This window comes from Arabidopsis lyrata (genome assembly GCF_000004255.2).
Source record: "Arabidopsis lyrata subsp. lyrata unplaced genomic scaffold ARALYscaffold_4, whole genome shotgun sequence".
Classification (NCBI taxonomy): Eukaryota; Viridiplantae; Streptophyta; class Magnoliopsida; order Brassicales; family Brassicaceae; genus Arabidopsis; species Arabidopsis lyrata.
The window spans coordinates 19,983,428-20,004,088 of NW_003302552.1; the positions used below are offsets into that span (position 1 = coordinate 19,983,428).

The following is a 20,661-nucleotide window of genomic DNA, read 5'->3' on the forward strand; positions in this document are numbered from 1 at the left end:
TCCCTCTCAATGGGTTTGAGGGAGAGAGAGAGAGAAGATTTGCATCTAAAAAGAAGAAGCATTGCTCTTCTCTGTCGTCCTCAATGCTTCGGTTTCAATCATCCTCTTCCTCTTGATTTTCTTCTTCTCTTTGCTGCTAGAGAAAAAAGAATCAAGCTTTAGAGGAAGCAAGGACCTATCCAGAAGTTTCTAAATCTCTCATGGACACAGCCTTGACCTCAGAAACAGGCTGTACCGTTATGGCCGATAAGGGATTCACGGTGGATCCTTTTTTGGTCGAGGCTCTTCAGAATCCTCGACATCGTCCAACGAGTAACCTCTTTTTTTTTTTGCCCTTTTGGTTTTGTCTCCGATTCGTGTCATGCCCTAGTTTCCTGAAGTTACAATCTGTGTAGAATTGGAACTTTTGTTTACCTGCTTATCTTAATTGAGCTTAGAATCGTGGTTAGAGATTTTGCGGAGAACGATTGGTATTGAGCATTGTTTATTCTCTGCCTATCTGGATAGGCTTAGGTTGATTTAGATCTTGACTAGTGTTATTGAAGTTGGAAGCTAATTTAGCAGAGGATACATGGCAAACCCCATAACTAGGAAAGAGGTTTTGCAATAACAATGTTTTAAATCTGATGTTCTCATGTGAGATTGTTTAGAGTTGGAGTTATTTCTCTTTGATGGGTACATGTGCTTGTTCTTTATCTGATTCTGCTGGTAGTAGGTGGTGGATATCTCATGCACTTTCGTTTTCTAAGCCATTCTTGTTCTTGTTATGTCAGTTTTGCGGATGGAACTTGATATTCAGAGGTTCTTTCAGAGCCCTGATCAGCAGCTATTCGAGTTCCAGCAATTCCCTACATCATACCTCCGTCTTGCGGCCCATCGTGTTGCTAATCACTATGGACTAATTACATCAGTTCGAGATGGTGGTGCAGATGGTAACGGGAGCAGAATTGTCGTGACTAAATCTACTGAGAGCAGATTTCCTGCTGTTCGACTATCTGAAATCCCTGCTAAACAATCAGAGATTGGCAAGTTCGAACACATGAAAGTTGCTATAAAGCCCAGACCTTCTAAAGGATCTGGAATGGAAGCTGGTGAACTGGAAAAGAAAGGTGGTCTTCCGAAAAGTGTTGAAGAGAGGAAAGAAGATTACGACAGGGCTCGAGCGCGCATATTTAACGGTCTTGCGGACCTTGATTGTAACGATTCTTCATCTGAAACTAATCCTTGGAGTGTGAAATGTAGTCCTAGCAGAGATGAAAATCAAGTGTTGAAGAATGGTAATATCGAGGCAGACAAGAACCATATCCCCAGGGAGAGCAATCCTACATCTCGTATTGCAATTCTCAGAGACAGAGAGAAAGATCGGTATGATCCTGACTATGACCACAGCTATGATAGGTATGTAACGCATCCATAACCCAATGTAACTGCTTGTGGGATTGAAACTTTCTTTTGTATACTGAAAACCTTGTGGGTTTACAGGTACATTAGGAACCTCCCGGTTGATCAAAATTTCTGCTTGGCACACTTCAATAGTCAGGAAATGGGGACACCAATCTATGATCTGGGATTTAGCGGGTATAGCCAAAATCCAAGTGGTGCTGCTTCTCTTAAATTGGGTCAACATTCTGTCATGAGCCCCTACGTCACCACGGGTTTAAACCAGCCTTCAATGGATGCTGCTATGTACATGCAATGGCCAAATGCAGCAGCTGTGATGTATACTCATTCATATGACCACTTCAGAAACGCCCCTTTTCAGGTAAACAAGTTTTTGCCTAGATCACAATGTCACACTCAAGAGTGAACGTGGATTTTACATCACATCTGAATTAGTGGTTATCAAGTGTTTAAAAGGGTTTGTTGTTTCTGCAGGCGCAGTTCTATCCGCAGCCCCTTAGCTTCGAGTACATGCAGAACGGGTAATCCCTTTTCTCATCATGGCTAATGATTTGTGTAATCCAAATTTTGAGACAGTTTTGATGTTGAAAATAGAACAAACAAAACCTTGTGATTATTGTCATTACCTTGTCTTTTATTACTATGTTATGCTGAAGCATTGACGTAACGAGGAATCGAAGATAATTAAATCGAGCGGTTGTGGTGAAAAAAAATGATAACATCATACAAAGGTTAAATAAATCGTTCGTGTAAAAAAATAATATACACTAACAATACATTATTAATCCTGACGAAAAATGCAAATTACATAGATAATCCATATACCTTAACATTATTACTTTCATAAATATGAAGTTAAGTAGTTAACAATACAAAATAATTCATCAATTTCCGGCAGGGAAGAGCTTAAGAATCTTCCTACCACCATCTCCATGACCATATTCCGAATCCTCATACCTCAGATTACGAACCACTTGGTTTTGCTGCGTAATCACATGTTTCCCCAAATACGAATGCTGTAATGGCGGCATCAAGTACTCAGGGCTCAAGAAATCCACCGGAACCGGCGAGCCAGCGAATAGCCGATCGGTAGCCGAATCGGAGACGATGACGTGTCCACCGGAGATTCCGTTACCGTTCCCGCCTTGCATTCTCCTAAGGTAAAGACGGTATTTCTGAAGATGACTCGCAACGTTCTCTCTAGTCAATCCTTCAACGCTCATTAGCTGCATTATCGTCTTTGGAACTGCGTTTTTGATCCCTAAATGTCCGACTGCGTCCACAAAACGTTTGTGTAGCTGTGGCGTCCACACTAAACGCGGTCGTTTCAACGTTCTTGCTGGCTCTCCTCCGATCGATCCTGAACCAAGATCCGTGGAATCACCACCGCCGAAATCAGAATTCATCATCATCGGTGGAGGAGTTGGAGTCGGAGTTGGAGTGGCGGATGGTTGAAGCTTTTGGTGATAAATCGCGGTGGTTCTCTTTGATCCGAGATGATGATTAGGACTTCCGATTTGGAAAGCGAGAGCTAGATGAGGAGTGATTAAGGTTTGAGAGATAGGGATGAGTTCTTCCGGCGATGGAAGCTCTTCTTCCCATCTAAGGAACCAATTCGGATTATCTTCTCTCATTTTAGCGGCGGTGATTGTGACGACGGAGGAGAGAGGTTCGAGGTGGATCTTTTGGTGAGGAAAAAGAACAGCAAAGTAAGTAGTAGTTATTATTGTCAATATTGGCTAGATTTTATATACGGAGGAAAGAGAGTGATTGGCTGATTCCATTTCTCTCGAATAATGTGTTAATGGGGTTATGGAACACGGAATAAATTGATGATTCTTTATTAAAAGATACACAAAATACAAAGAATAAGAAAGAGGATAATTGAAAATCCTAACTCAAAACAAAAGTAATGAACTGTCATTGTCATACATGGTTCGGTTCATGGCATCCAAATTGCCAGTTTTTGTGTTCCATGCGAATTGTTTGCCTCAAGATTTTATTTCTTTATTTGTATTTCTTATTAGTGATATTGCAATAATTCTTTGGTAGAAGGAAAAAAACAAGTAACTTAAGAATTGACCACATAAGAATGCGCCAATAGTTGAGCCGACATGATTAGAATAAAAGGAATATGATTAGATTACACCGAAGGCAGAGAACCTTATGACAGAAAGAAGAAATCTCAATCTTACATTAATATAATCATTATGTCCTAGTTAAGACGAAAACTATAAATCCCGAATCTTTCTATAAGTTTAAAGAACGATGATTATTAATTGAGGATATCTCAAACTGAAAGTGTGATAGAAAAAAAAAAAAGAATGGAAGAAGACGACAAAAATAGTTAAAGTTGATAATTGAAGAGATTGGTTTTACTTTTTGTTTGTTTGGATCTGTCATTGTCTTATGTGTTTTATCATTTATGAGTTATGGTCCGAACCATCAGAAAGATTCTTGGCGTTCCACGTGGCGCGTGGTTTCTCACGCGTTCATGTTGCGGGTGGTGTTATTGGAAACAGAACCTTGTCGTACAATTGGTCTGAAGTACGCATGAGATTCCACGCGCAGACATGGATTAGGTTAGGCAACTTATTAAATTAACTTCAGTTAGTGGGTTCGTTGGTTGTCTCTTAACCATGCGTGTTATACTTTTTTCCATTTAACTTTATTTTTCTTTTCTTACTATGAATTTATTTTAAATCTTGTAATTGCATTGTTATTGCTTTTTTTTAGTCTAGATATCACATTTTCAAAATAAAATCAAACATCTAGATTATTTTAGGTATTTTATATTATTATTTTCAATAAATATGCAAAACAACTTTAAAATCACTTACACTGGAATTCGGAGATACATGGAAATTTAATTGTATTGGTATCACGACTTATATAAATAAACTATTACAGTATGTAAATATATTATAACACAAAAGTATGGGTTGAGAGTGGGACTTGTGCTGCATTAACATATAAATCAGAAAACTTTTTAGGTATGAACTATGTACAAGTAGTAGAGTGGTGTGAAATGATTAATATTCCAATTTTAGGTTCGGCGTGTGATGCGAAATAGTAAGGAAGCTAAATCTGATAGCTCAAATTTAAATTTGGAATAAAAAAGTCATAGAATTTCATGTAACAACTATCCGTTTATGGGAAACACTATATATGCTCCAATTTTATGTAGGTGTAGAGCCGGACCTCAGCACATTCAAAAGAAACAATACAATGGGATCCCCACTTTTTCTGAAAAAAATCTTTTACAAAAGGGCTCCATTTAAAAAAAAAAATTATTATAGAAAAAAAAACTATTGATATTGTTATTTTGAGAAAATTATAATAGGGCCCAAAATTGGTTGGTCCGGTTCGGTGTAGGTGGTTGCACATAAACCATAATTAGAATTTCTCTAAATTTATCCGAAATGAATAGAACATAAAATGGTTGCACATTATTTTGAGTGAAAGTAAATCTATAACCCAAAATCTAACATGATAAAATGGTCGGCTGATCAGCGGCGAGTCACAACTCAATAAGCCGACTAACTAATTGACCTAATAATAATTTTTTAAAACAACTTGCTTTTCTAACCTAAATTTTATCCATTTACAATTATTAAATTTTTAGAAGAAGGCCAAAATGAAATAGACTAAAGTGTCCAGTGGCCAACCCCTCAGCACCATCTTGTATATTTTAGAAAATAAAATGAGATAAGGAATCTTCTTCCGAAGTCACCAAGACAATAAGTGAAACTAGACAAGAACTGTCCCCTTGATTTCTTTTGCACCAAATTATTATGGATTTTTATAAGCGATCCTTACTTAAGGCCAGTTAAGCACAAAAGAGGGTTTTTATGCAATATCCTTTTGGCGAAAAATAAATAAAGATGCAATATCCTTTTTGAAATAATAATGTTAATTTTTTAAAACAACAAATTAAAACCTTTTTTAATTCTTGAAAATACATTGCGAATAGCAGAATGATTTAAAGCGGGGAATCTTTTTTCTTTTTAACTGTGGGAAAGAATAAGATAATTCATGACCCATGTGATGCCCATGTTTTATTATAACTGCATGGGCTCGGGCTTTCTTTTTCTTTATTTGTTAAGGGTCCAATTTCGAGAGTAATGTACTAATGTAAATCCACATTCTGTTCTCTCGATCAGTGACAATAAAAGTTGTGTAGTTTCACTGACATATAGATACATAGTTAGAGAAATCATTGTTTTTGTTTTGTATATTAAGTGATGTTTAGTCTAGACATTGAAAAAGGGTGAATTGTGTAGTCTAGTCTACATAGAAATCATTGTTTTTGTTTTTAATTCATTGTTGTTGTTTTTAAGAAAGTAGAAACATATTATTGCATTAATCAATAAAAACAATTATATACTATGTAGTCCAACAAATCAAAAGTAGTCAATAACATGAAACATACAGTATATAGAGTATTACGAATAAGGAATTTATTGTAAAGGCAGATGAGCATGCAAAGAACATCCATGAAGAATTCTCTTCCATATGTTTCCAAACAAACCTTTAAATGCCATCACATCATCTATTTAACCCAATAAATATGACCTTGAGATCTTCTGTTATGAAAGATATCACTTTGAGTTGGGAGATCTTTATCAACTATCCCTGAATTTTGATGTGGGACAAGACAAGCAAGGAGAAGCTGCACAATTAATTCCATAAATTTGGAGCATAAGTGGGCCGTCATTGGGTAAGAGCTGGGCCCATAATGTACGAAAGTTGTCTAAAAATCTAACTACGATCTCTAATAATTTGATTCTCATTCAAGTTTCGCAGTTAATATTTGGCATTTATAATGATTTTTTTATTTGTTCATACGTTTATAATGTTGTTCATATTATGGTATTAATGTTTTTCTAACAAAGGAAATGTTTTAAAACAATGAGAAAATAATATAATTGAGATTTCTTCAACAAATAGCCGGCGTTTCAGATTCTGCTTGTAGCTAAAAACGATTCAGTGCCTAATTCCATACAATAAAGTTGGAGAATGAATATGCATAGTAAGACCGCAGTCTTTCTTCGGCCCCTATTAATTTTATTATTGGTTTTAATAATTGTAAGTGTTTCGTACTTTTGACCTGTCTTGTAATTAAAAATACATAAATAATATATATTCCCAAACAAACTACCCAAAGAATTTTTTAAAATAAAAAAAAAAAAAGGTAAGAACACAGGTCAGCGAGTTGGACTCATCAGGCTTAGAGAGAATCGCAGAAGAAAACACGAAGACGAAGCAATTGGTAACTTACACAGAGACTTGAAGAAGAAGCTTGAGGATTGGGATTTTCATTTACTGCAATGGAAGGTTCGTTGCTTTCGTTCTTAGCTCTTTTCAGATTTTCTTTTTTCCCCGTCTGCGAAAACCCTAGATTTTCCCAATCTCGAGAATTTGGATTTCACACTAATTTATAAATCCACACTAGTGAATTTCTTCTTCGGATCAGCATTATCGTAACGAGATTGTCTCTGCCCTAAATCTGATTTCGATGGTGATTTAAGAGAGACCCGAATTAAGGGGAAATTTGTATAAATCTGAGACTCAAGTAGTCTTCTTTAGAACCAATATTAGTAACAATTATTCAATTGTTTGAGTTTGAGTTTTGAAGCCGTATATTTTTGTTCTTACAGGTAAATCTCCAGACCTGGAATCGATAGGGTCTGGTACAACTACAAAGAGGTCAAGTGTTTCATCAGGAAGTCGATCTCGTACCCGTAGAGATTTCCTTGGTAGATTCACTGACAGTGCGCATTTCACTGAAAAGCTTGAGGATTGGTTTGCTTTGACATTGGATAACTCTGCGACCAGCAATGGACCGGTTTTTGATGTTCCTTTTGAGTTAGTTGAGCTTCAAAAGTTTGATTATGCATTGGAAGGGATTTCTTTCCAGCAGCTTACTCGGATGCCAAGTCCTATTTACGCTTCAACGTCTAATGCTGTTGAGGCAAAGTCATATCTAGCTATAGAGGATTTTTTACACGCCACTGTTAAGAGCTTGTGGGAGGCTTTTTGGAGTCAGGACGAGCCTGTTCCTTTCTCTGTTGGTTGTTTATACAATCAGAATCTTAAGTTTTATCAGGCTGAGAGAGCTTTAGCTCTTGGAAAGCTTGAAGGTCTTTCCGCGACAGGTATTTTGCTGAAAAATCCTCGGCATCCTCACGGGAAATGGGATCACATTCTTGAACTTGCTCTTCTAAGGTCTGACATAGGAAGCTTTGCACATGACAGTGATCGTCTTCCTTCTTTACCTGTCTTAGGCGAGGCTCTTTTCTATGCTCTCCGTATACTCATCGCAAGGAGTGTGAGCCGTTTAGATTTTTCTCAAAGCTCAAACTGTGTCTTCATTCTTCTCGTTGATTCGCAGTATGGAGGTGTTGTAAAAGTTGAAGGGGACGTAAATAAATTGGATTTTGACTTGAACAATGTTTACGAGTGCGCAGCAGACTGGATAAAGAAGCATTCCAAGATAGCAGTGTCGCCAGTTGACAGAATATGGAACAAGCTGGGAAATGCCAACTGGGGAGACATCGGTGCTTTACAAGTAGTCTTTGCAACTTACCACAGTATAATGCAGTACTTTGGGGCACCAAGGCATTCCATTGAAGACTTAGCTGCTGACCATAGTTCTCGCCTTCACTCAAGACGACAGGAGAGGCAGTTGGGAGATACTAGTCTCAATGAAAATGGTATGTTTAGGTTCCAGCATAGTACCATGTCTCCTGAAATTGTCGAAGTTCAAGAAGAATCAACCAAAATTGAGTCTGAACCTTCGATGAAACTGGAAGTTGGATCTGTTCTGTGGTTGGAGGAGTCAAACTATCAAAAAGGCTATCAGATTAACGAAATATTGACTAATGGTACACTCCCTTATCATATCGCATCGCCAGTGGACGATGCAGGGAAGTCTGTGTTTCTGTATGTTGGTTCTCCTCCTTCACAGCTTGAGCCAGCTTGGGAAGACATGAACTTGTGGTATCAGGTCCAAAGACAAACTAAGGTATTAAGTATAATGAAACAGAGAGGACTGTCTAGCAAATACTTACCGCAGCTTCATGGGTCTGGTCGGATCATTCACCCAGGCCAATGTCAAAAACCAAGTTCAGGTGGACGATGCGATCATCCTTGGTGTGGAACTCCCATTCTTGTGACCACTCCTGTTGGCGAGACAGTAGCTGATTTGGTTAACGAGGGTCGGTTTGGTACAGAAGAAGCTATTCGATGTTGCCACGATTGCTTATCTGCACTTTCGTCCTCCTCTTCAGCTGGAATTCGACACGGTGATATCCGCCCAGAAAATGTAGTTTATGTCACTTCTGGTGTAAGACATCCTTACTTTGTACTAATTGGTTGGGGTCACGCGGTTCTTGAGGATAGAGATCGACCCGCAATGAATCTTCACTTCTCCTCGACTTACGCACTCCAGGAAGGGAAACTCTGTGCTGCCTCAGATGCAGAGAGCTTGATTTACATGCTTTATTTCTGTTCTGGAGACTTCCCTGAATTGGATTCAGTTGAAGGAGCTCTTCAATGGAGAGAGACCTCTTGGTCCAAAAGATTGATTCAGCAGAAGCTCGGTGATGTCTCAGCCGTTTTAAAAGCGTTTTCTGACTATGTTGACAGTCTATGTGGGACACCATATCCATTAGATTACGATATTTGGTTGAGAAGATTGAAGAGGAATCTTTCAGAAGATCATGGGAAAGAGATTGAAACTTCAGGCTAAGCCACCATCGAGTTAGCCACCAGATAATGGAGGTCCTTATATAAACATCCGATTTCTTTTGAATATTCTTTCAGGTGCTCTCTCTGCTTAACCTGTCCGAGACTGGAAGCCTCACGATGAGACGTATCCTTCGGTTTTGCCAAGTCTGAAAAGTTTGGGACCTTGTTCTGTTCTTGTACAGGATCTTTGGAATGGATTAGATTCTGTGTTTTCCCTTCGCTGTTAATGTTCTGGTCCTTATTTATTATTGTCTTGAGAGTGATTCTCTATTATTTTATTGTAAAGGTGAGAGCTTTTGTTCCCATTTTGACTTGTGTTAAACTTAACGAGTTTTTCTTCTCATTTTCTATGTTTTCTTAACCTAAATGTAACATTCATTTTGTTTCGGCTCCGTTATATTATTTTCACGAAACCAAAAATGAGTGTATGACAATGAAAGAAACTGTTTTGAATAACCCTGTAACGCAAGAAACCCACGCCACAATGACTACACTTGATTCTTTCTGCTACCCTTTTTTGTCTGAGTCGAAAAAGTTTACTCGTTGAAGACAAAAAGCGGATAGCTTTAGAAACAATGAGAGTATAGTTTACACAAGTCAACAAGCATTTTTCACAGGCGCAAAGATTCTGCAACAGATCTATGTTCTGATCCATGTGTTTTTTTGTTGTCCTACCTCGATCTCACATCAATGCTCGAGTTTCTTGTAATATTTGTGGGTTCTTGAATCCCCGGGATGTAAAACGCGGTAGTTGTCCCTGCGGTTCCTTCGTCTAACCCTTTCTTCTTGACAGTTTCTTCCCTGTTGTTGTTGTCATACTCCAGTGTCTGGAGGCGCAAACCGCCCTTACTGTTTTTGCAACCGCCAATTTCCATTTCCATATCATATTTATCTCCTCGGGGTCCAAAAGTTCGGTCTAGCTCAGATGCAATGGATCCAACCTCCTCGTCAGGTTCCTCTGGAGCCCAGTCTCTGAAGTTTGTCATGGGAGGTGGAATTCTAGCAAAGAACAACTCATATAGGTTCTTGAAGAGACCCTTTCCATAAGGGTTTTCTTTCTTGTCATACCGATACCGGAAATTCTCATAAGTTGTCTGGAAAAAACTAATAAAAGAATCAAAATTTGCAAAGATATAGCACAAAACAGAGCAGCAATAGTCAAATAAAGGTTAAGGATCTTGCCTGGTTGGTGCAAATGAGGTAAAGGTGGAAAACAGTGAGCCCGCCGACAAACCAGACAACGACAAAGCAGTAGAGGATGAGAACAACAAATACTAAGTCGTTTGTGATGACCATTAGCAACATCTTGCCGTGTACCTCAAGCATACTGACCCATGAGAAGACAAAGACGTACAAGCAGAGGAGTGTTGAAGTTGATATGAAACAGATGAAGTACGGATAGTTTCGCTGCAAAGACTGATGTTAAATCACAGATCCTACTTACACTTTTTGTTTCAGGAGATTCAAAAGAAAGGTTTTTGGAAGACTTACTAAAGCGATGCATTGGCCAACCCATGGACAATGATGATCAAACCTTTGAACACAGTTGTTACAGATCGAACAGTGAGAGGCGCGAGGAGGCCGGTAAAGCAAACATGTATCACAAAATTTAACTTTGACAGTATAACCATTCACCAGTATATCCTTGGTTCGAGGTATTTTTGTATTACCGAGTTTGTTATTTACCCATTCTGAGGATTGAGTGATCATATCAAGCCCTTCTGCTTCAGGAGCTTCTTTGTTTCTAGGGATAATCCCGGGATCTCTCGATGATGTTAAGAAGAGAAATATAAAATCCTGCAAAGAAGATGCATGAATATGAATAAAGGGCAACAAAGCTCACAGAGAAAGAAACATTATTTATAGGGCTTTACCAAGACAGTGAGCAAAAGTGCACCCAACAATACAAGAGAGTGGAACAAAGGATAGCGTTTCCCGATCAAAAAAGCCATTCGTATGCAGAAAGTGAGAGCAGGACCTCCAATCATAGCTGTTGTCAGAAGGAGAGAAGATGCATCTGGACCAAAGACTAGTCTCCCTCCGCAATAAAATCTCTGAACATAAAACAAGTCAAGCTGGTTCCGACATTGTTCAAATCTTATTCAGGACATGATACGTGGTTTGCAAGGCAAGTTATTGTGTCAGGCATTACAAAACCTTTTTCTTTTCGTTTGTCAAATTCAAAAACAACAGAAAAGCTTGCATTAGCGCAAAAGAAAAAAGGCTTACATTGTTGCCGGGCCAGAGTTGGTAGATCCTCTTGGGTTTATGATCTTGAGAAAACATTGTATCGTCATCGGAAGGAGCACTATGAACATGGCAGCTTTTCTTCCTCCCCATCACCATCTTCTTCTTCCTCAAGCCTCAGACTTAACGACGAAACGCCCAAAGCGTAATCTCCATTGCCTGGTTTGTGTGTCGTCGTTGTCGCGGCCAGCGAACGAAACCGGAGATTTCAGATCGCTGCCGCAGGGCTTTTGGCTCCTTTCTTCCTCCTCGTCGCAAACTCTCTGCCTCTCTGCCTCCACTCTCTCTCTCTCTCTCTTTCTTGCTAATTAAGGTTTGTGTCAAAGAATAGTTTCTCTCTCTTCCCCTTAAAGCTTTTTCCTCCGCCATTGGAATTGTTCGTCAACACCAACATCCATTCTCTCTGGAACATCCTTAACATAGCAAATCTCACCATTACAGCAATTTTCTATCTTTTTCTCCTGATTTTTAGCCAAAAGCCCTAATTTCGTTAACTCTCCCGCACGCGCCATTTTCTGTTTCAACAATCAACAACCGAAACTAAGGTTCAAAATGTTTTTTTTTTTTCACTTTGTAACGTTGTATTGTTGACCACGTGTCCAATATTTTTGAGTTACAACCGTTAGAATTTGCAAATTACATATTTGACTGCATAAACGAAGAAGTTTTAAACAACAGTTTTTGTGGAGTGAAGTTAGTATATTCCAATTAGAATTTGCAAATTATATTCCATAAAATCTAAGTGCATATGGGATATTACATATTTGACTATATATAATGGAATATTACCAGTTTACGAATGTTCAAATGCAATTAATTAGGTGAAAAATTCATTATACATTTTCTTTTTGTCAAAATTGTAAAAAATACACCCAGTTATCAAAACCACACAAATGTTCTGTCTTATGATTTATACTTAATTGTAAAATAAGACTAAACAAAATTTAGCATGTGTTAATTTTTAAAATATAATCGATGTACAAAAGTTTTGTTATGATTGTAAGAAGGATTGTGACCCTATAATCCCTTATATATTAATTGAGACACTCTTAAAAAATAAATTTATCCTCACATGCATGTTATTAACAAAATTATCATGTTGATATGTCAGCTCTCAGAAAAATTCTTAGCCAATTTATCCAATTTTTACTATTGTATTTACAAATTTTGTCATTAGTGTAATATATACATGTCTCACACAAAAAAAATATATCAAATTATATAAAGCAAATTATGAAGCAAATAAACTATTCACAAAATTGTATATAATTGTTTAGAAAACAAATTATCCTTTCAATCATTTTACGGATAAAAACTTTTTCGCTGATTTGAATTAAAAAAAAAATTTGATATTTCATAATAATTCAGATTTTGGATAGTAATATAATATATTTTGTAACTAAAACTATATTATATTTACTTAATAATTATTTCACGGGTAAACTGTAGTAAAGTAGTAAAAGAATATTGAGAATTAACTACGTACGTACAGCTTAGCAGAGATATCAATAATGGTACAAAACTACAAACTGATTCAATATACGACTCATTAAATGGTGAAGACTTATTAAATTATATCTTATTAGTTTTGGGTGAAAAAATAAAAAATAAAAATTATTTTTGATCAACATGTGTTAGGAAAATTATGTTCTTTATTAAAGGGATTATTGTCTAAAATGCCATTTTTTTTAAAAAACTTACGAAAAGACAATTTTTTGAATAGTTTGCGGATTTTGTCATTTTTAATACTTAAAAATGTACGTATTTATGATTTTTTTGCAAAAATACGTACTTTATATCAAATACTAAACCCTCAGAACAAATAGAACCGATTAAACCCAAACATAACAAGTGAAACGCATGTTAAATCATATTTTTGGAGCCTGAAAAATGGTAAAATCTACAAACTATTCAATAAATAGCAAAATCCACAAATGTCATTAAAAAAAATAGAAAAATCCTTAATTAATTCTTATTCTAACTTTGACCAAAAATTTTACCTTTTACAAGAAAGAACTTACCTCTTTATATTACAAGATCAAACTTACCCCTTAAATTACAAGATCATGTCTACTTGCCAAAACTAATATGATCTTATAATACTACAACATAATGAAGAATCATAGGGATTTGTCGTGATACACATACTTCAGTAGTCTTCACTACTATATATTATATATAATCAGTCTAAGCAAGAAGGTTAGATGAATAGAAAAAGGTGAAGAGATATCATAAAATGGCAATCACCATGAAAAGTTTAGTTGCAATTATTTTCACTGGCCTCCTCATCGTATCTTCTGTTCATTGTCGTGTGACAACTATTAGTACTCCAGGTATCATCAATTGGTTTCTTCTTATATCGCCACTTTGTAATTCTGATGAACAAGGTTTTGTCTTTTTATTATTATTAATGTATATCTATTTTACGTTAATAATTTTGATCAATAAATAGGTTATGGAATAAAGCACGAGGATCGTCGATGCCTCCAAGGACCAGAAGGAACAAAATTATGTAGTTCTGGATCAGTACGCGACTGCCTTAAGTTTTGTATAATTCGTGGTTATACTAGTGCCACGTGTATTACTCCTGATGAATGTTGTTGTCACATTCCTCCAAACTAAAATAATTTATTGGTTACATAACGTACATCTATCACGAAATAAATAAACTTTCGAAATTACTTTGATTAACTTGAGCAGTAGTTTCTGCAATTTGAACAAAATCTAAAATATATCGAAATCATATATATGAAATTTGGTCAACTCTCTTCATATGAGTGACACATCATAACTTTAGTATTAGACATGTATCCACTAATAATTAATGTAAGTTAGTGGAACATATATTATTTAATTATACATATTATAAAAATTAACATATTTAATTGTATTAATACTAATTATATTTAATTTTTTTTTCTTCAATATAATTATTTTATTGGGTTTCTGATATTCTGGAATCTCTTAAAATCATTAAAAAGCCAATGCCTACAATGCTTCCATCGAATAACAGTGGATTTTAAATTAGTTTTCCAAACCACTAGTTTAATTACACCGGATTTTAGAAGATCTTTTAAAATTCATGGTTAAATAACACAAATTATTTGAATACACCTTCTAAATACTGAATATGGGGAAACAAATCACATATTTAACTACCATATCGCCAATATATCCACGTAATTAGGTAAAATTCTTGATACACCTTCTAAATATATGAGGAAAACAAATCATATTCAACTATGTATAAAAGAATGAATACCATATTATTTGGGAAAAAAATAACCATATCACCAGTGTATAAGCGTATTGGGGTAAAAGAGAAAAAAATTAAATTTGGGGCCAATGTGTGTCTAAATAGAAGATATAATTCAAACTTTGATGAGAGGGGAATATCTTTCACAAATAAGAACTTAATTACCCTTTAATATTACAAGATCGTATCTACAATTGCCAAATAATACAACATAAAGACGGATTTATTATCATCCCACTCATAGGGATTTGTCGTGATACACATGCATGGGCCAATATTTAATCAAATAGATACTCCCTTGATCTTCCTTGGTGTATTACATACCCAAATATATATTTGTGTCACTATATATATATATATATATAATCAGTCTAAGCAAAGAAGAAACAGATAAAATAGAAAAAGGTTAAGAGATTATCATAAAATGGCAATCACCATGAAAAGTTTAGTTGCAATTATTTTCACTGCCCTCCTCATCGTATCTTCTGTTCATTGTCATATGACAACTATTAGTACTCCAGGTATCATCAATTGGTTTCTTCTTATATCGCCACTTTGTAATTCTGATGAACAAGGTTTTGTTTTTTTATTATTATTAATGTATATCTATTTTACGTTAATAATTTTGATCAATAAATAGGTTATGGAATAAAGCAGGAGGATCGTCGATGCCTCCAAGGACCAGAAGGAACAAAATTATGTAGTTCTGGATCAGTACGCGACTGCCTTAAGTTTTGTATAATTCGTGGTTATTCTAGTGCCACGTGTATTACTCCTGATGAATGTTGTTGTCACATTCCTCCAAACTAAAATAATTTATTGGTTACATAACGTACATCTATCACGAAATAAATAAACTTTCGAAATTACTTTGATTAACTTGAGCAGTAGTTTCTGCAATTTGAACAAAATCTAAAATATATCGAAATCATATATATGAAATTTGGTCAACTCTCTTCATATGAGTGACACATCATCACTTTAGTATTAGACATGTATCCACTAATAATTAATGTAAGTTAGTGGAACATATATTATTTAATTATACATATTATAAAAATTAACATATTTAATTGTATTAATACTAATTATATTTAATTTTTTTTTCTTCAATATAATTATTTTATTGGGTTTCTGATATTCTGGAATCTCTTAAAATCATTAAAAATCCAATGCCTACAATGCTTCCATCGAATAACAGTGGATTTTAAATTAGTTTTCCAAACCACTAGTTTAATTACACCGGATTTTAGAAGATCTTTTAAAATTCATGGTTAAATAACACAAATGATTTGAATACACCTTCTAAATACTGAATATGGGGAAACAAATCACAGGTTTAACTACCATATCGCCAATATATAAACGTAATTAGGTAAAAATTCTTGAATACACCTTCTAAATATATGAGGAAAACAAATCATATTCAACTATGTATAAAAGAATAAATACCATATTATTTGGGAAAAAAATTACCATATCACCAATGTATAAACGTAATTAGGTAAAAAAGAAAAAAATTTAATTTTTGGTCAACATGTGTCTAAATAGAAAAGATAATTCAAACTTTGATGAGAAGGGAATATCTTTTACAAATAAGAACTTAATTACCCCTTAATATTACAAGATCGTATCTACAATTGCCAAATAATACAACATAAAGACGGATTTATTATCATCCCACTCATAGGGATTTGTCGTGATACACATGCATGGGCCAATATTTAATCAAATAGATACTCCCTTGATCTTCCTTGGTGTATTACATATCCAAATATATATTTGTGTCACTATATATATATATATATATAATCAGTCTAAGCAAAGAAGAAACAGATAAAATAGAAAAAGGTTAAGAGATTATCATAAAATGGCAATCACCATGAAAAGTTTAGTTGCAATTATTTTCACTGCCCTCCTCATCGTATCTTCTGTTCATTGTCATATGACAACTATTAGTACTCCAGGTATCATCAATTGGTTTCTTCTTATATCGCCACTTTGTAATTCTGATGAACAAGGTTTTGTTTTTTTTTATTATTATTAATGTATATCTATTTTACGTTAATAATTTTGATCAATAAATAGGTTATGGAATAAAGCAGGAGGATCGTCGATGCCTCCAAGGACCAGAAGGAACAAAATTATGTAGTTCTGGATCAGTACGCGACTGCCTTAAGTTTTGTATAATTCGTGGTTATTCTAGTGCCACGTGTATTACTCCTGATGAATGTTGTTGTCACATTCCTCCAAACTAAAATAATTTATTGGTTACATAACGTACATCTATCACGAAATAAATAAACTTTCGAAATTACTTTGATTAACTTGAGCAGTAGTTTCTGCAATTTGAACAAAATCTAAAATATATCGAAATCATATATATGAAATTTGGTCAACTCTCTTCATATGAGTGACACATCATAACTTTAGTATTAGACATGTATCCACTAATAATTAATGTAAGTTAGTGGAACATATATTATTTAATTATACATATTATAAAAATTAACATATTTAATTGTATTAATACTAATTATATTTAATTTTTTTTTCTTCAATATAATTATTTTATTGGGTTTCTGATATTCTGGAATCTCTTAAAATCATTAAAAATCCAATGCCTACAATGCTTCCATCGAATAACAGTGGATTTTAAATTAGTTTTCCAAACCACTAGTTTAATTACACCGGATTTTAGAAGATCTTTTAAAATTCATGGTTAAATAACACAAATGATTTGAATACACCTTCTAAATACTGAATATGGGGAACAAATCACATATTTAACTACCATATCGCCAATATATAAACGTAATTAGGTAAAAATTCTTGAATACACCTTCTAAATATATGAGGAAAACAAATCATATTCAACTATGTATAAAAGAATAAATACCATATTATTTGGGAAAAAAATACCATATCACCAATGTATAAACGTAATTAGGTAAAAAAGAAAAAAATTTAATTTTTGGTCAACATGTGTCTAAATAGAAAAGATAATTTGATGAGAAGGGAATATCTTTTACAAATAAGAACTTAATTACCCCTTAATATTACAAGATTGTATCTACAATTGCCAAATAATACAACATAAAGACGGATTTATTATCATCCCACTCATAGGGATTTGTCGTGATACACATGCATGGGCCAATATTTAATCAAATAGATACTCCCTTGATCTTCCTTGGTGTATTACATACCCAAATATATATTTGTGTCACTATATATATATATATATATATATATATATATAAAGAAGAAACAGATAAAATAGAAAAAGGTTAAGAGATTATCATAAAATGGCAATCACCATGAAAAGTTTAGTTGCAATTATTTTTTAGTTGCAATTATTTTCACTGCCCTCCTCATCGTATCTTCTGTTCATTGTCGTATGACAACTATTAGTACTCCTTCTTATATCGCCACTTTGTAATTCTGATGAACAAGGTTTTGTTTTTTTATTATTATTAATGTATATCTATTTTACGTTAATAATTTTGATCAATAAATAGGTTATGGAATAAAGCAGGAGGATCGTCGATGCCTCCAAGGACCAGAAGGAACAAAATTATGTAGTTCTGGATCAGTACGCGACTGCCTTAAGTTTTGTATAATTCGTGGTTATTCTAGTGCCACGTGTATTACTCCTGATGAATGTTGTTGTCACATTCCTCCAAACTAAAATAATTTATTGGTTACATAACGTACATCTATCACGAAATAAATAAACTTTCGAAATTACTTTGATTAACTTGAGCAGTAGTTTCTGCAATTTGAACAAAATCTAAAATATATCGAAATCATATATATGAAATTTGGTCAACTCTCTTCATATGAGTGACACATCATCACTTTAGTATTAGACATGTATCCACTAATAATTAATGTAAGTTAGTGGAACATATATTATTTAATTATACATATTATAAAAATTAACATATTTAATTGTATTAATACTAATTATATTTAATTTTTTTTTCTTCAATATAATTATTTTATTGGGTTTCTGATATTCTGGAATCTCTTAAAATCATTAAAAATCCAATGCCTACAATGCTTCCATCGAATAACAGTGGATTTTAAATTAGTTTTCCAAACCACTAGTTTAATTACACCGGATTTTAGAAGATCTTTTAAAATTCATGGTTAAATAACACAAATGATTTGAATACACCTTCTAAATACTGAATATGGGGAACAAATCACATATTTAACTACCATATCGCCAATATATAAACGTAATTAGGTAAAAATTCTTGAATACACCTTCTAAATATATGAGGAAAACAAATCATATTCAACTATGTATAAAAGAATAAATACCATATTATTTGGGAAAAAAATACCATATCACCAATGTATAAACGTAATTAGGTAAAAAAGAAAAAAATTTAATTTTTGGTCAACATGTGTCTAAATAGAAAAGATAATTCAAACTTTGATGAGAAGGGAATATCTTTTACAAATAAGAACTTAATTACCCCTTAATATTACAAGATCGTATCTACAATTGCCAAATAATACAACATAAAGACGGATTTATTATCATCCCACTCATAGGGATTTGTCGTGATACACATGAATAGATACTCCCTTGATCTTCCTTGGTGTATTACATACCCAAATATATATTTGTGTCACTATATATATATATATAATCAGTCTAAGCAAAGAAGAAACAGATAAAATAGAAAAAGGTTAAGAGATTATCATAAAATGGCAATCACCATGAAAAGTTTAGTTGCAATTATTTTCACTGCCCTCCTCATCGTATCTTCTGTTCATTGTCGTATGACAACTATTAGTACTCCAGGTATCATCAATTGGTTTCTTCTTATATCGCCACTTTGTAATTCTGATGAACAAGGTTTTGTTTTTTTTATTATTATTAATGTATATCTATTTTACGTTAATAATTTTGATCAATAAATAGGTTATGGAATAAAGCAGGAGGATCGTCGATGCCTCCAAGGACCAGAAGGAACAAAATTATGTAGTTCTGGATCAGTACGCGACTGCCTTAAGTTTTGTGTAATTCGTGGTTATTCTAGTGCCACATGTATTACTCCTGATGAATGTTGTTGTCACATTCCTCCAAACTAAAATAATTTATTGGTTACATAACGTACATCTATCACGAAATAAATAAACTTTCGAAATTACTTTGATTAACTTGAGCAGTAGTTTCTGCAATTTGAACAAAATCTAAAATATATCGAAATCATATATATGAAATTTGGTCAACTCTCTTCATATGAGTGACACATCATCACTTTAGTATTAGACATGTATCCACTAATAATTAATGTAAGTTAGTGGAACATATATTATTTAATTATACATATTATAAAAATTAACATATTTAATTGTATTAATACTAATTATATTTAATTTTTTTTTCTTCAATATAATTATTTTATTGGGTTTCTGATATTCTGGAATTTTTTGAGTAGGTTATTCTCTTAAAAACTTTTCTATATAATATATTAAAAATGGTGAGGAGAACGTCAGAACCTCTAATATCAAATTATTAGACTAAAATCCTCAATGATGGAGTTCGTATTGTTTTAGTTGTTTTTGCAAAAGTGGCAACGATAAAAATTTAAAGACAAGAATTATTTTACATTTATGTTTCGACAAATCAATAAGGCTTATCAAGGTTTGGTTCTATTTGTTTATTTGCTATAAACTAATAATTTCGTTATTCAAACGAAACGACAGCCCAATTATCAATGCTTAACATTTATATCTAAATACTATAATCATTATTGATTTTAGTGCGGGTACTCCAATCTTCTTTGCATTTTGTCTTCTTCTTTTGGTTTAAGGATAACAGTAATAAAAGAATATTATAAAAAGATAATATGTAGTGAGAACAATTTTTTATTAGGAATCTAAATGTATATGCAAAAAAAAGCAGATTTATATGTTTAATATCAGGGTAATCTCGTTTGAAATTTTGTCTTCTTGTCTAGTAATAAAAACTAACATAATGT

At 33.8% G+C, this 20,661-nt stretch overlaps 6 protein-coding genes across 7 annotated transcripts; 4 read left to right on the plus strand and 2 right to left on the minus strand.

The window, feature by feature from the left end:
* Positions 1–2,056, plus strand: LOC9317818. Of its 2 annotated transcripts, none has more exons than XM_021028802.1 (4): positions 1–312; positions 774–1,398; positions 1,483–1,762; positions 1,876–2,056. In XM_021028802.1, the coding sequence occupies exons 1-4, from the start codon at positions 201–203 to the stop codon at positions 1,924–1,926; spliced, it is 1,068 nt and encodes a 355-aa protein (XP_020884461.1). In that variant the 5' UTR covers positions 1–200; the 3' UTR covers positions 1,927–2,056. The 2 variants fall into 2 exon arrangements, with proteins under 2 accessions (XP_020884461.1, XP_020884462.1); XM_021028803.1 differs by having other exon boundaries at positions 1–228.
* A 77-nt stretch (positions 2,057–2,133) lies between these two features.
* On the minus strand, positions 2,134–3,232 carry LOC9315966 (transcription factor MYBC1). The gene has a single exon (XM_002881706.2). It carries the CDS (start codon positions 3,033–3,035, stop codon positions 2,286–2,288), a length of 750 nt encoding a protein of 249 aa, XP_002881752.1. The 5' UTR covers positions 3,036–3,232; the 3' UTR covers positions 2,134–2,285.
* Positions 3,233–6,570: 3,338 nt separating this feature from the next.
* LOC9317819 lies at positions 6,571–9,514 on the plus strand. The gene is made up of 2 exons (XM_002879853.2): positions 6,571–6,738; positions 7,062–9,514. The coding sequence occupies exons 1-2, from the start codon at positions 6,732–6,734 to the stop codon at positions 9,152–9,154; spliced, it is 2,100 nt and encodes a 699-aa protein (XP_002879899.1). The 5' UTR covers positions 6,571–6,731; the 3' UTR covers positions 9,155–9,514.
* A 73-nt stretch (positions 9,515–9,587) lies between these two features.
* On the minus strand, positions 9,588–11,918 carry LOC9315967 (probable protein S-acyltransferase 2). The gene is made up of 5 exons (XM_021028639.1): positions 11,383–11,918; positions 11,028–11,207; positions 10,645–10,950; positions 10,336–10,560; positions 9,588–10,247 (listed from the first exon to the last, which is right to left on the minus strand). Exons 1-5 carry the CDS (start codon positions 11,497–11,499, stop codon positions 9,825–9,827), a joined length of 1,251 nt encoding a protein of 416 aa, XP_020884298.1. The 5' UTR covers positions 11,500–11,918; the 3' UTR covers positions 9,588–9,824.
* Positions 11,919–13,648: 1,730 nt separating this feature from the next.
* Positions 13,649–14,087, plus strand: LOC9317821 (defensin-like protein 108). Its single transcript, XM_002879854.2, has 2 exons — positions 13,649–13,733; positions 13,853–14,087. Exons 1-2 carry the CDS (start codon positions 13,649–13,651, stop codon positions 14,020–14,022), a joined length of 255 nt encoding a protein of 84 aa, XP_002879900.2. The 3' UTR covers positions 14,023–14,087.
* Positions 14,088–19,312: 5,225 nt separating this feature from the next.
* LOC110228884 (defensin-like protein 108) lies at positions 19,313–19,833 on the plus strand. Its single transcript, XM_021027154.1, has 2 exons — positions 19,313–19,478; positions 19,599–19,833. Exons 1-2 carry the CDS (start codon positions 19,382–19,384, stop codon positions 19,766–19,768), a joined length of 267 nt encoding a protein of 88 aa, XP_020882813.1. The 5' UTR covers positions 19,313–19,381; the 3' UTR covers positions 19,769–19,833.
* Positions 19,834–20,661: the final 828 nt, after the last annotated feature.